Source organism: Staurois parvus, unplaced genomic scaffold, assembly GCF_062004578.1.
Source record: "Staurois parvus isolate SC_StPar_1 unplaced genomic scaffold, SC_StPar_1.0 ptg001892l, whole genome shotgun sequence".
In the NCBI taxonomy this organism is placed as follows: domain Eukaryota; kingdom Metazoa; phylum Chordata; class Amphibia; order Anura; family Ranidae; genus Staurois; species Staurois parvus.
Window position 1 is genome coordinate 116,956 of NW_028319688.1, and position 14,891 is coordinate 131,846.

A 14,891-nucleotide genomic window follows, 5' to 3' on the forward strand; every position below is an offset into this window, starting at 1 on the left:
TTTATAAACGTTATTGCTCGGTGTGTCTGTTAAAATGCCTTAAATATTTTGTCTATAAATTATATCATATTATATTTTCTATCATAGAGGTTTTAAATAAATTGATATATTCTATTAGATTTTTTTTTCAGTTATAAATATTTAATATATAACTTCCTGAAACAAAAAAAAATTTGCAAAGTGGATGGTGATTTTAAGTATTGGCCTTTTGTAGTCCAGTTTTATATATTACATCATAGAGGTTTTAAATAAATTGATATATTTTATTAGATTTTTTTTTATGAGTTATGAATATTTAATATATAACTCCCTGAACAAAAAAAAAAAATTTGCAACGCGGATGGTGATTTTAAGTATTGGCCTTTTGTAGTCCAGTTTTATATATTCTGTCATACAGGTTTTAAATACATTGATATATTCTATTAGATTTTTTTTTTATTATTTATGAATATTTAACATATAACTCCCTGAACAAAAAAAAAAATTTGCAACACGGATGGTGATTTTAAGTATTGGCCAATTATAGTCCAGTTTTATATATTCTATCATAAATGTTTTAAATAAATTGATATATTCGACTAGATTTTTTTTTCAGTTATGAATATTTAATATATAACCCCCTGGAAAAAAAAAAATTTGCAACGCGGATGGTGATTTTAAGTATTGGCCTATTGTAGTCCAGTTTTATATATTACATCATAGAGGTTTTAAATAAATTGATATATTCTATTAGATTTTTTGAGTTATGAATATTAAATATATAGCTCCCTGAAAAAAAAATTTTTGGCCTATTATAGTCCAGTTTTATATATTCTATCATAAAGATTTTAAATAAATTGATATCTTCTATTAGATTTTTTTTTCAGTTATGAATATTTAATATATAACTCCCTGGAAACAAAAATAAATTTGCAAAGTGAATGGTGATTTTAAGTATTGGCCAATTGTAGTCCAGTTTTATATATTCTGTCATACAGGTTTTAAATACATTGATATATTCTATTAGATTTTTTTTTATTATTTATGAATATTTAATATATAACTCCCTGAACAAAAAAAAAAAATTTGCAACGCGGATGGTGATTTTAAGTATTGGCCAATTATAGTCCAGTTTTATATATTCTATTATAAATGTTTGAAATAAATTGATATATTCTACTAGATTTTTTTTTTCAGTTATGAATATTTAAAATATGGTGATTTTAAGTATTGGCCAATTATAGTCCAGTTTTATATATTACATCATTATATATATTACATCATAGAGGTTTTAAATAAATTGATATATTCTATTAGTTTTTTTGAGTTATGAATATTAAATATATAGCTCCCTGAAAAAAAAAATTTGGCCTATTATAGTCCAGTTTTATATATTCTTTCATAGAGGTTTTAAATAAATTGATATATTCTATTAGATTTTTTTTTTCAGTTATGAATATTTAATATATAACTTCCTGAAACAAAAAAAATTTGCAAAGTGGATGGTCATTTTAAGTATGGGCCTATTGTAGTCCAGTTTTATATATTACATCATAGAGGTTTTAAATAAATTGATATATTTTATTAGATTTTTTTTATGAGTTCTGAATATTTAATATATAACTCCCTAGAAAAAAAAAAAATTTGCAAAGTGGATGGTGATTTTAAGTATTGGCCTATTATAGTCCAGTTTTCTGCTTTTAAATCATCAAAAGGGGGCGTCCTAATTTACTAAATCCAAATGCTTTATCAATTACACCAAATAATCCACTGACATATGGAGGTAATAATAAATATTGAACAAAGAAAGTTAAAATAAATGGGAGCGCAGGCTAAGTGTAGCATTGAAACCTCCACTTTATTTAAAAGACAATTGGCAACTCACTATGTGGTGTAAAACGCTTGCTTATGTGAAGTAGGAACTGCTATATCTCCCACTGGTGGATCTTCCCATTGGTGCAGTTGCTGGTTGTGTCACCAATGATGAGGCACCATTCCTTCCAGTGGGGCATAATTCCACCCACTGATCCAAACTATGTATAATAATTACCTATTATTTCCCACGGACACCAAAGATGGGGCACTGTCCCTTCCACTGACATTAGTAATGCGGAATTACTCCTTCCACTGACAGCAAAAATGGGGCACTAGTCCTTCCAATGACACCAATGATGGACCACAATTCCTTTCACTGATACCAACGATGGGGCACTATTTCTTCTATGAGGCCCAATTCTAGGATCTCCAATGATGGACCACTATTCCTTTCACTGATACCAAGGATGGGGCACTATTTCTTCTAGGAGGCCCACTTCTAGCAGGTCCAATGATGGACCACTATTCCTTTCACTGATACCAAGGATGGGGCACTATTTCTTCTAGGAGGCCCACTTCTAGCAGGTCCAATGATGGACCACTATTCCTTTCACTAACACCAACGATGGGGCACTATTTCTTCTAGGAGGTCCAATGATGGACCACCATTCCTTTCACTGACACCAACAATAGGGCACTATTTCTTCTATGAGGCCCAATTCTAGGATCTCCAATGATGGACCACTATTCCTTTCACTGATACCAAGGATGGGGCACTATTTCTTCTATGAGGCCCAATTCTAGGATCTCCAATGATGGACCACTATTCCTTTCACTAACACCAACGATGGGGCACTATTTCTTCTAGGAGGTCCAATGATGGACCACTATTCCTTTCACTGACAACAACGATGCGGCACTATTTCTTCTAGGAGGCCCACTTCTAAGAGGTCCAATGATGGACCACTATTCCTTTCAAAGACACCAATGATGGGGCACTATTTCTTCTAGGAGGCCCACCTCTAGGAGGTCCAATGATGGACCACCATTTCTTTCACTGACACCAACAATAGAGCATTATTTCTTCTATGAGGCCCAATTCTAGGAGGTCCAATGATGGACCACTATTCCTTTCACTGACACCAACAATAGGGCACTATTTCTTATATGAGGCCCAATTCTAGGAGGTCCAATGATGGACCACTATTCCTTTCACTGACAACAACGATGCGGCACTAGTTCTTCTAGGAGGCCCACTTCTAAGAGGTCCAATGATGGACCACTATTCCTTTCACTGACACCAACGATGGGGCACTATTTCTTCTAGGAGGCCCACCTCTAGGAGGTCCAATGATGGACCACCATTTCTTTCACTGACACCAACAATAGAGCATTATTTCTTCTATGAGGCCCAATTCTAGGAGGTCCAATGATGGACCACTATTCCTATCACTGACAACAACGATGCGGCACTATTTCTTCTAGGAGGCCCACTTCTAAGAGGTCCAATGATGGACCACTATTCCTTTCAAAGACATCAACGATGGGGCACTATTTCTTCTAGGAGGCCCACTTCTAAGAGGTCCAATGATGGACCACTATTCCTTTCAAAGACACCAACGATGGGGCACTATTTCTTCTAGGAGGCCCACTTTCAGAAGGTCCAATGATGGACCACCATTCCTTTCACTGACATCAACGATGGGGCACTATTTCTTCTAGGAGGCCCACTTCTAGAAGGTCCAATGATGGACCACTATTCATTTCACTGACACCAACAATGGGGCACGATTTCTTCTAGGAGGCCCACTTCTAGGAGGTCCAATGATGGACCACTATTCCTTTCACTGACACCAACGATGGGGCACTATTTTTTCAGGAGCTTAGTCAAAGAACTCCATGACAAAGCTCCTGTTGAAGTGAAACGCGTAAGCAGAGCAGATGGTTTTTCTCCGTACCTGGGGTCACTTATAAATGTACCTTGGACTATTTGAAGTTGAGCAGCTCCAGTCTTGTTTCTCTGCCTCTGATGTTAGATCATGGACAATCTTGAAGCTTGCACCGTTGGGTCGGGTGAGCAGTGAGGGAAGCCTTGTGGTGAAGTAGTTGGGATTTACAATAAACAGTACCCTTGACCCATCAACCTCCCACGATGCATAGATGTATATACACATATTGTGGCGTGCCGGGCCAGGAAAGTTTTTTTGGTTCATTGGACCCTGGTCAAGAGCCCATAGGAAATGAATGGGCTGCTCCAACACAATGTGCATCCAAGCATGATCTACACCAAAATTTAGGGTGGTCTCTACAACAAAACAAACAAAAAAAAGGATTGTAGAAAAAGTGCTTCTACATAGTTAGTCTGGCTGAGAAAAGACAAAAGTTCATCCAGTTCAACCAAAAAAAACCCAAAAAAACAAATATGGTGCTTACCTGGGAAGACACCAGCTTGTGGCAAGATTCATCTAGTATAGCTTTTCCCAAGCTTACATTGGTTGCAGTGGACAAATGCCTGCTTACATTGGTGGACAGTGGACACATGTCCCCTTACATTGGTGGACAGTGGACACATGTCCCCTTACATTGGTGGCCAGTGGACAAATGCCCCCTTACTCTTGTTGTCAGTGGAAAATGCCATTGTACATTGGTGATCAGTGGAAAAATGCAACCTTATATTGGTGGCCAGTGAACAAATGTCGCCTTACATTGAACATCAGTGGACAAACGGCCCCTTACATTGGCTCTCAGTGGTAAAATGACACCTTTTTTGGTGGCCAGTGGACAAATGCCTCCTTACAGTGGCCGTCAGTGGGAAAATGTCTCCTGACATTGGCTGCTGAGGACAAATGCTCCATTACATTGGTCTTCAGTGGACAAATGCTCCCTTACATTGGTCCTCAGTGGCAATTGCCCCCTTACATTGGTTGCAGTGGACAAATGCCCCCTTACTTTGGTTGCTGTGGGCAAATGCACCCTTACATTTGAATGTCAGTACGAAATTGGTCCCTTACATTGGTGGCGATTGTTTGTTGGAGGAACCCTACTTGAGAAAACCTGATCTAATAGTTTGCTATAGTGGACAAATGTCCCCTTACATTGGTGGGCAGTGGACAAGTACCCCCTTACATTGGACATCAGTGGACAAATGCCTCCTTACATTGGTTGTCAGTGGAAAAATGTCCCCTTATATTGGTGGGTAGTGGACAAACACCCCCTTACATTGGTCTACAGTGGACAAATGTCCCCTTATATTGGTGGCCAGTGGACAAATGTCCCCTTACTTTGGTCATCAGCGGACAAATGCCCCTTACATTGGTTGTCAGTCGACAAATGCCCCCTTATATTGGTGGCCAGTGGAAAAATGTCCCCTTACATTGGACATCAGTGGACAAGTGCCCCCTTACATTGGTAGGCAGTGGACAAATACACCTTTACATTGGTTGTCAGTGGAAAAATGTCCCATTACATTGGTGGGCAGTGTAAGTACCCCCTTACATTGGACATCAGTGGACAAATGCCCCCTTACATTGGTTGTCAGTGGAAAAATATCCCCTTACATTGGTCTTCAGTGGACAAACACCCCCTTACATTGGTCTTCAGTGGACAAACGTCCCCTTACATTGGTGGGCAGTGGACAAATGTCCCCTTACATTGGTGGGCAGTGGACAAACACCCCCTTACATTGGTCTTCAGTGGACAAATGTCCCCTTACATTGGTGGGCAGTGGACAAACACCCCCTTACATTGGTCTTCAGTGGACAAGTGCCGCCTTACATTGGTGGGCAGTGGAGAAGTATCCCCTACATTGGACATCAGTGGACAAATGCCCCCTTACATTGGTTGTCAGTGGAAAAATACCACTTTACATTGGTGGAAAGTGCAAAAAAAAAAGACCCCCTTACATCAGAGCAGAAGCCCCCCACATTTGAATGTCAGTACGAAATTGCTCCCTTACATTGGTGCCCATTGTTTGTTGGAGGAACCCTAGTTGAGAAAACTTGATCTAATAGTTTACTATAGTGGACAAACACCCCCTTACATTGGTTATCAGAGGAAAAATACCGCTCTACATTGGTGGAAAGTGCAAAAAAAAAAGACCCCCTTACATCAGAGCAGAAGTGGCCCCCCGAAATTACTCCCTTACATTAGTGGCCATTGTTTATAGGAGGAACCCTAGTTGAGAAAACCTGATCTGATAGTTTACTATAGTTAGAGATAAACAAAACATTTGGAATTGATACAATTTTACTTTTTATCTCTCTGGTAAATTTTAAATAAAGACTACTTCCACTACTACACACTGCTACTAGTGTACAACTACTACTACCACCTCTGTTACTACTATTACTATCACCACTACCACTACTCTACTACTACTACTCTACTACTACTACTCTACTACTACTACTACTACTACTACTACTACTACTACTCTACTACAAGTATAAAATATAATAATTATAAATAATCTCTCTATTACAGTTTTTTTTATTTTAATGCTCTTTAAAATATCCAGAATTTTAGAAAAATAAAAAGTTTCTAACCTATGAAATCATTTGACCTAAACTCCGCAGGATTTGCCGTCATCTCTAACTACAGTAACTTCTTGTGCTTACTATTGTGCGCAACTAACACGTAAAAACATTTTTGTCCTTTCACAGCTTACGTAACTAATATTTTATATGTTTTTTTGTTTTGGTCCAGGCCAGTTTACATTTTTTGCGGTCCTTTACAGAAGCGGTTTGCATTACGGCGCTGCGTTACTTTAACTGACAATTGCGCGGTCCTGCAACGCCGCACCAAAATGAAATTTACGTTCTTTAGTTCCGCACAAATTGGGATTTCTTTCGGCGGTATTGGATCGCCTGTGCGTTTTTAATTTTTTTCGCTATAAAGAAAAAAAACAATTATTTGAACTTTTTGCTATAAAACAAGTCCAGTAAAAAAATTTAAAAATCAAATTTCGTGATGAATTTCGGCCAAAATTTATTCTGCGACATGTCTTTGCTAAAAGAAAAATCCCAATAGGTGTAAATTAATTGGTTTATGTGAAAGTTATAGCGTCTACAAATGGCGGGATAGATACTGGGATTTTTTTTTTATACTAGTCATTGCGGGACGGATACTGGGATTTTTTTTTATACTAGTCATGGCGGCATTTTATACTAGTCATGGCGGCATTGATACTGTTTTTTTTTTTTTTATACTAGTCATGGCGGTATAGATACTGGGATTTTCTTTTTATACTAGTCATGGCGGTATAGATACTGGGATTTTTTTTTATACTAGTCATGGCGGTATAGATACTGGGATTTTTTTTAAATTTCTGACACTGGGGGAGAATTGACTTGGGGTCACTGACATCCCAGTGACACCAATACAGTGATCAGTGCAAAAAAAAAACCACTGACACCATACTAATGGCACTGGGGAGGAAGGGGTTAGCATTAGAAGGCAATCAAAGGGTTAACTGAATGAGGGGAGTGTTTAGCTAGAGGGCGGGGTCTGTTTCTAGGGGGCGGGGGTGTGTGCTTCACTGTAAGCACACTGATCCGGAAGGCTGAGCTCATCCATGTGGGTCAGAGTGCCCAAACTGACAGGGAGGAGAGCTGCATTGAAAACAATGCAGCCGTCCTCCCTGTCAGTGTTTGCCGGCAATCACGGGGCTCCGGCGGGTATAAAAATGTAAAAATCTAATTTTGTGATAAAGTTCGGCCAAAATGTAAATATTTTGCAACATGTCTTCTTGTGCTTACTATTTAGTGCCGCAACTAAAACGTAAAAAAAAAACATTTTTGTCCTTTCACAGCTTACGTAACCTATATTTTATATGTTTTTTTGTTTTGGTCCAGGCCAGTTTACATTTTTTTGTGGTCCTTTAAAGAAGCGGTTTGCTTTACGGCGCTGCGTTACTTTGACAATTGCGCGATCCTGCAACGCTGCACCAAAATGAAATGTATGTCCTTATTTTCCCCACAAATTGAGCTTTCTTTCGGTGGTATTGGAACAGCTGTGCGCTTTTTATTTTTTGCGCTATAAAAAAAAAAATGGCTGACAATTTTTGAGAAAAAAAAAATATTTTGGTCTTTTTGCTATAAAACATGCCTAGTAAAAAAATGTAAAAATCACATTTTGTGATAAATTTCGGCCAAAATTTATTCTGCGACATGTCTTTGCTAAAAAAAAAAATCCCAATACGTGTAAATTAATTGGTTTATGTGAAAGTTATAGCGTCTACAAATGGCAGTATAGATACTGGGATTTTTAAAAAAATTTATAGTAATAATGGCGGCGATCAGCGACTTATGGCGGCAATCAGTGACTTATAGCGGGACTCTGGAGGGCATTCTGACACTGGGGGGGAACTGACTTGGGGTCACTGACATCCCCAGTGACACCAATACAGTGATCAGTGCAAAAAAAACAAAACACTGACACCGTACTAATGGCACTGGGGAGGAAGGGATTAACATTAGAAGGCAATCAAAGGGTTAACTGTGTGAGGGGAGTGTTTCACTAGGGGGCGAGGGGAGTGTGCTTCACTGTAAGCACACTGATTCAGAAGGTTGAGCTCATCCATGTGGGTCGGTGTGCCCAAACTGACAGGGAGGAGAGCTGCATTGAAAACAATGCAGCCATCCTCCCTGTCAGTGTTTGCCGGCAATCACTGAGCTCCGGCGGGTATAAAAATGTAAAAATCTAATTTTGTGATAAATTTCGGCCAAAATGTAAATATTTTGCAACATGTCTTTGCTAAAAAAAATCCCAATACGTGTAAATTAATCGGTTTACGTGAAAGTTATAGCGTCTACAAATGGCGGTATAGATACTGGGATTATTTTTTTTACACTTATACTAATAATGGCGGCGATCAGCGACTTATAGCGGGACTGCGGCAGACATTCTGATCGGTGGGCGGTCGCGCGCCCCCTACCCCAAAATTCAGGATCACGTTTATAGACGTGATCCTGCGTACAGGGGCCACCGTATATGTACTGCGGGCGGTCCCCAAGTGGTTAAAAGAGGAACTGTTGGTGCCGAATACGCGTTTCTACATTTGTTTCAGAATTCTAAAAACTATATCTAGAACTTGCGCTAAAATTTCGTACAAAACCAGTAGATCTCAGCATTGCAGTCAACATCCACAACTGCGTTCACTATCAGACGCTAGAATTGTTACATATTAAACATCGTCGCCCAGCGCAAAAAAAAAAAAAGAAATATTTTGTCCTGCGCACCTATTTATGATATTTCCAACAACCCAACTCTGAACGTGTCTTCATTTCATGCTCCTTCAATGTGTAGCCATTTAGGTGGCTCACCAGTATATATTGTATGTATATATATATATATCTCGATAGGGAATGGAGGTGCCACCAAATATTACACAGCTCCGCCTACAAACCAAAAATCTCAGCTGCGTTGTATGAAAAATATCCACATCTCTGTATAAATGGCGAGCGTCTTCCATATTCGGTATTGACGTTGCCACCAGTTGGGTGGGCCACCATTGAACCATCCTCTCGGTGCGCTGGAAATGAATGCTGGTCGAGAGTTTTGTGAGCGAGATAGTCGTGTCTCGACTTTTTACACTTTGAAGGACTGTTTTGGCCAATAGTTTTTTTTTTTGTGCTGGTTGAACCGCCATCCATTTCCTAATGACGGTCAGTTGACTACCATCGGTCTTGTAGAGATCTACTAAAAAAAAGGCTCCAATGACGCAGCAAAGATTTGGCAACGTTGTTTCGGATGTGTCGCCATCTTTGTGTCCGCTTTGTCTCGGTTGGAGAGAGAGTTTTCCGCTGTGCTATATCTAAGTGTGCTTTGACCATCTCGGGTACTGCATCCATGGTGGCAATGTTTTCGGTAATGGCATTCTAAAATGAACTCCAGAGATGGTTCCATGGATGGTGGCACCAAGCCGATGTATTGGTCTGTCCACTTGTAATCAAAGCTGGATCTTATCTTCATGTATGACATGTGTTTTCAATGATCCACCACTTGTGTGCAAACACTACGATGAATTTGACCACAGACACTATGATAAAAAAAAAAAATAATAATAACTAGCTACAGCTTGAGTTAGGAGTAGTCTCCATCTTCTCTATATTGGTATGACGCTTGTCCTTCTTCTTGTATAAACTCTTCTCTCTTATCCCAGCCGTTGGGCCAGCCGCCGCTCACCTGCGTGGTGGTGCCGTAGGTTTTGGCGGTACCGTAATTAATATAATTTTGACTAATGTCCCCGCTCTCCTCAGCCAACTCATCCTCATGGATGAAGCCACATTTCTCGTCGCTGGTCTGCTCGGGGTCTGCCCAGGGCTGCTTCTCTCCAGAGGCAAATAAGCCGTAGAAGATGACTCCACCGTAATGGACCAGAGCTGCGATTAGGAAGACGTATTGCCATTCCTCACGTGTCTACAAAAGATTAAAAAATAAAAAAAACATGATTTACAGAAATTTTGCAAAAGGTTATTAGAGCAATAGATCGAAAAATTCATCGGCAACCCACATGGATAAAAAATACATTTTAAATATATTTTTAAAATATTCTTCCCAAATATATTGGCATATATTTGAAATACTACAATTTTGGCCGTATTCAATATATATATATATATATATATATATATATACACATAAATATATATATATATATATATATAAATATAAATAAATATATATATATATATACTGTATGTTGAAATGTGTTTTTTATATATTACAAAGTGGTTTTATATATTTTTTTAAAATATATTCTTGTTTAAAAAAAATCTGAAGAATATATTTAAAAAACTATATATTTTTTAAAATATTTTTCATATATTTTGTAATATATAAAAAAGAATTTCAACATACAGTATATATATATATATATATATATATATATATATATATATCTACTGTATGTTGAAATGCGTTTTTTATAAATTACAAAGTGGTTTTATATATTTTTTTAAAATATATTCTTGTTTAAAAAAAATCTGAAGAATATATTTAAAAAACTATATATTTTTTAAAATATTTTTCATATATTTTGTAATATATAAAAAAGAATTTCAACATACAGTATATATATATATATATTTTTTTATATATATTGAATACGGCCAAAACTGTAGTATTTTGAATATTTGTCAAAATATTTGGGAAGAATATTTTTAAAATATATTTAAAATATATTTTTCTTCCATGTGGGAAGGGACAGAGATGAGTGGAGTAATTCCCTGAAACCAGAGGTGTAACTAGAACCTTTAGAGCCCCGGTGAAAGAAACCATGAAGAGCCCCTCTGACCTGATTCTGGGGCCCTTTTGATTGGTCCTTTCCTCCTAGCTCAGGGTCCTTCCTTTGGGGCCCTGGGCCCTTTATTATGGTCCTGCAGTAGGACCCTTACACATGTTCTGTAGTGGGCCCCAAGACAGCAGGAAGGTGGTGAAACACAAAGGTCCGGTCGTACATGCGACCTCTGCAACCCTAGTAGTTCCGCCTCTGGCTGAAACTAATTTTGTCACAAAATTAGTTTCTGTGTTCCTCAATGGACAAAGATGGACGAGGATTTTTGTACTTGCCGTAAAATCCTTTTCTTGGAGTCCATTGAAGGGAACAGGCCCCCCCCCTCTGGATGATCATCCTATTGGTACTGATTTGGTACTAAAATGGAGCATGCTGGTAGTAGGAGGGGTTATCCTTGTCTGACCTACAGTTTATTTTTATTTTCCAGAGTCCAGTCCTCCTATGGGTGGAAATATGACCTAGAGGTGAAAGACTTCCTGTGTCCCTCAGTTTGGACTAGAAGTTTGGACTAATAGAAGGTGTTGATCCTTCTAGGACACTAGCAAAAAACTGAGGCATGCTGGGTAGAGAAGGGATATCCTTGGCTGGTCTATAGTTTTTTGGGGTTTTTTTGCCAATGTCCAAAATTAGTTCCTATGTTCCTCAATGGACAAAGATGGACGAGGATTTTTGTACCTGCCGTAAAATCCATTTATTGGAGTCCATTGAAGGGAACAGGTCCCACCCCTCTGGATGATCATGCTATTGGTACTAAAATGGAGCACGCTGGTAGTGGGAGGGGTTATCCCGGTCTGACCTACAGTTTTTTTTATTTGCCAGTGTCCAGTCCTCCTATAGGTCGAAAAATGGCCCAGAGGTGAAAGACTTCCTGTGTCCCTCAACAGACGAGGATGATGTTCTCACCATAAAACCCATTTCTTAGAGTCCATTGAAGGGAACAGGTCCCACCCCTGTGAGGGATCATGCTCTTGATACTACTTTGCTACTAAACTGAGGCATGCTGGTAGTAGGGGGGCGGGGTTATTCTCGTCCGGCCTACTTTTTTGTGTTTGCCAGTGTCCAGATGCTATAAAAAAATGAGTTTGGACTAGAACACGGGTGTCAAAGTGGCGGCCCTCCAGCTATTGCCAAACTACAAGTCCCATGAGGCCTTGCAAGGTTGACAGTTGCAAGCATGGCTCCCAAAGGCAGAGGCATGATAGGACTTATAGTTTGGCAACAGCTGGAGGGCCACCAGTTTCACACCCCTGGACTAGAAGACGGTGTTGATCCTTCTAGGACAATAGCAAAAAACTGAGGCATTCTGGGTAAATAGTACACGGGTGTAAAACTGGCGGCCCTCCAGCTGTTGCCAAACTACAAGTCCCATGAGGCCTTGCAAGGTTGACAGTTGCAAGCATGACTCCCAAAGGCAGAGGCATGATGGGACTTTGGCAACAGCTGGAGGGCCACCAGTTTGACACCCCTGGACTAGAAGAAGGTGTTGATCCTTCTAGGACACAAAAACTGAGGCATGCTGGGTAGAGGAGGGGCTATCCTTGGCTGGTCTATAGTTTTTTTGGGGGGATGGAGATTTGCCAATATCCAAACCTTCTGTAGGTGGCAGTATAACCCGGGGGTGAAAGATTTCCCATGTCCCTCAATAGACAAGGATTTTTGTACTCACTGTAAACTCCAAAAAACTCAAAAAAAGGGGTTTTAAGGTGAGTACAAAAAACAACAACTATTTTTGTCTCTAGAGATCAAGTTCTAACATCTGATTTTGAATTATGTAAAAAAAAAGCGAGATTAAAATAAATCTAAAAATCTAAAAATGCAACAAGATTTCCCTTTAATGAGAGAATGGACTGAGATGAGCTCGGCGTTGTATTTTCTTCCTCCGCCCCCCATTCATGGATGGATGACAGCTCTGTGACTTGTAATGCGTGTTGGCTGGCGGTCCGTGTATTCGCGGCGCTCAGCTTGTTTCTTTCGCAGTTAATTAAAACCTCCTGACTCCTCGGTCACATGCAGACCGGAGAGGGAGTTCGAGGTTCTATATTTAGAAGCCTCGGCGCTCTTCCTGACAGCGCCGGGTCCGTAATGAGCCCAGGAAGGAGATGGACGTACTTTGTTCTTAGTCATGGCTCCGACGATCAGGGGGCACACCATCCCGGACAGGGTCCCCACGCCATTGGAGATCCCCATCAGAATGCTGGCATAGCGAGGAGCGATGTCAAGGTGGTTGACGTTGAATCCTAGAGAGAGAAGATCAGAGTCAGACATTGCAGGCAAGAAAAGGACACTCCAATCACAACACAACATAGGAAATCATGGGGGGCAGGTTAAAGCAGAACCCCAGCCCTCCCTCCAGGCTTGCACAGGTGTACCAGCTCCTCCCCTTCTGTCTTGCACAGGTGAACCGGCTCCTCCCCTTCTGTCTTGCACAGGTGAATCAGCTCCTCCCCTTCAGTCTTCCACAGGTGAACCGGCTCCTCCCCTTCAGTCTTGCACAGGTGTACCGGCTCCTCCCCTTCAGTCTTGCACAGGTGTACCAGCTCCTCCCCTTCTGTCTTGCACAGGTGAACCGGCTCCTCCCCTTCAGTCTTGCACAGTTGTACTGGCTCCTCCCCTTCAGTCTTACACATATATTCTGGCCCCTCCCCTTCAGTCTTGCACAGCTCCTCCCCTCCAGTCTTGCACAGATATACCGGCTCCTCCCCTTCAGTCTTGCACAGGTGTACCAGCTCCTCCCCTTCTGTCTTGCACAGGTGAACCGGCTCCTCCCCTTCAGTCTTGCACAGGTGAACCGGCTCCTCCCCTTCAGTCTTGCACAGGTGTACCGGCTCCTCCCCTCCAGTCTTGCACAGGTGTACCGGCTCCTCCCCTTCAGGCTTGCACAGTTGTACTGGCTCCTCCCCTTCAGTCTTACACATATATTCTGGCCCCTCCCCTTCAGTCTTGCACAGCTCCTCCCCTCCAGTCTTGCACAGATATACTGGCTCCTCCCCTCCAGTCTTGCACAGATATACCGGCTCCTCCCATTCAGTCTTGCACAGGTGTACCGGCTCCTCCCATTCAGTCTTGCACAGGTGTACCGGCTCCTCCCCTTCAGTCTTGCACAGGTGTATCGGCTCCTCCCCTTCAGTCTTGCACAGGTGTACCGGCTCCTCCCCTGGACTGAAATGGCTTCCTCTGATGTCACCGCTCACTGTAAGCTTTTCTCAATGTGCATTAGAAGCTGCAGCAAATCAGACAGAGCTCCGCCTCCTTTCCTGGCTGGAGGACGTCCAGCATCATCTAGTCCTTTCCTCCCCAGCCTGACTGTCCCTAATCCCGCCTCTTCCATTCATTGGATGTCAATTCTGTCAATCATGGAGGCTCAGCATCACACATGGGTGTTACCTAGGGTGGTCTGCATGCCTGGAAATGCTTACTCTTCCAGAATGACTCCGCCCATCAAGACAGGTTGATATCTGCATAACTCCTCCCATGAGCCGGCCCAGGAGTGTGTTTAACCCTTTCCTGTCACCACCTCCTGACTCTTTAAGAGGATCAAAATGCTGGGAGAAGGAGGTGGGCATTCCGATCATATGACCGCTGTGATTGGCGGAAAGTGTTCACTGGGAGTGGTCTGTGACACGTGTGTGCCGCGAGCGCGTCGTCAGCACAGTAAACAGTTTACAGATGGACGCCTATAGGCAGCCAATAGGCATGAAGAGGTTAAAATCTTGTTCTGCCAACTGCCATTTATAAAAGGCGCCGGTAGGCAAGAGGTTAAATTCCACTTCTGTCAATCACACGTGGGTGTCACCTAGGGCGG

The 14,891-nt window shown here is 41.0% G+C and overlaps 1 protein-coding gene across 1 annotated transcript in view; it reads right to left on the reverse strand.

The window, feature by feature from the left end:
- Nucleotides 1-1,007: 1,007 nt before the first annotated feature.
- LOC149433868 (vesicular glutamate transporter 2-like) overlaps nt 1,008-14,891 on the reverse strand; it is a 46,633-nt gene continuing 32,749 nt past the window's right edge. The window contains exons 8-9 of the mRNA XM_089664346.1: nt 13,199-13,326; nt 1,008-10,212 (exon numbers count right to left, since the gene is read on the reverse strand). Coding sequence (XP_089520472.1) covers nt 9,877-10,212; nt 13,199-13,326 — 464 coding nt within the window. The 3' untranslated portion in view covers nt 1,008-9,876. The remainder of the gene's footprint in view (nt 10,213-13,198; nt 13,327-14,891) is intronic.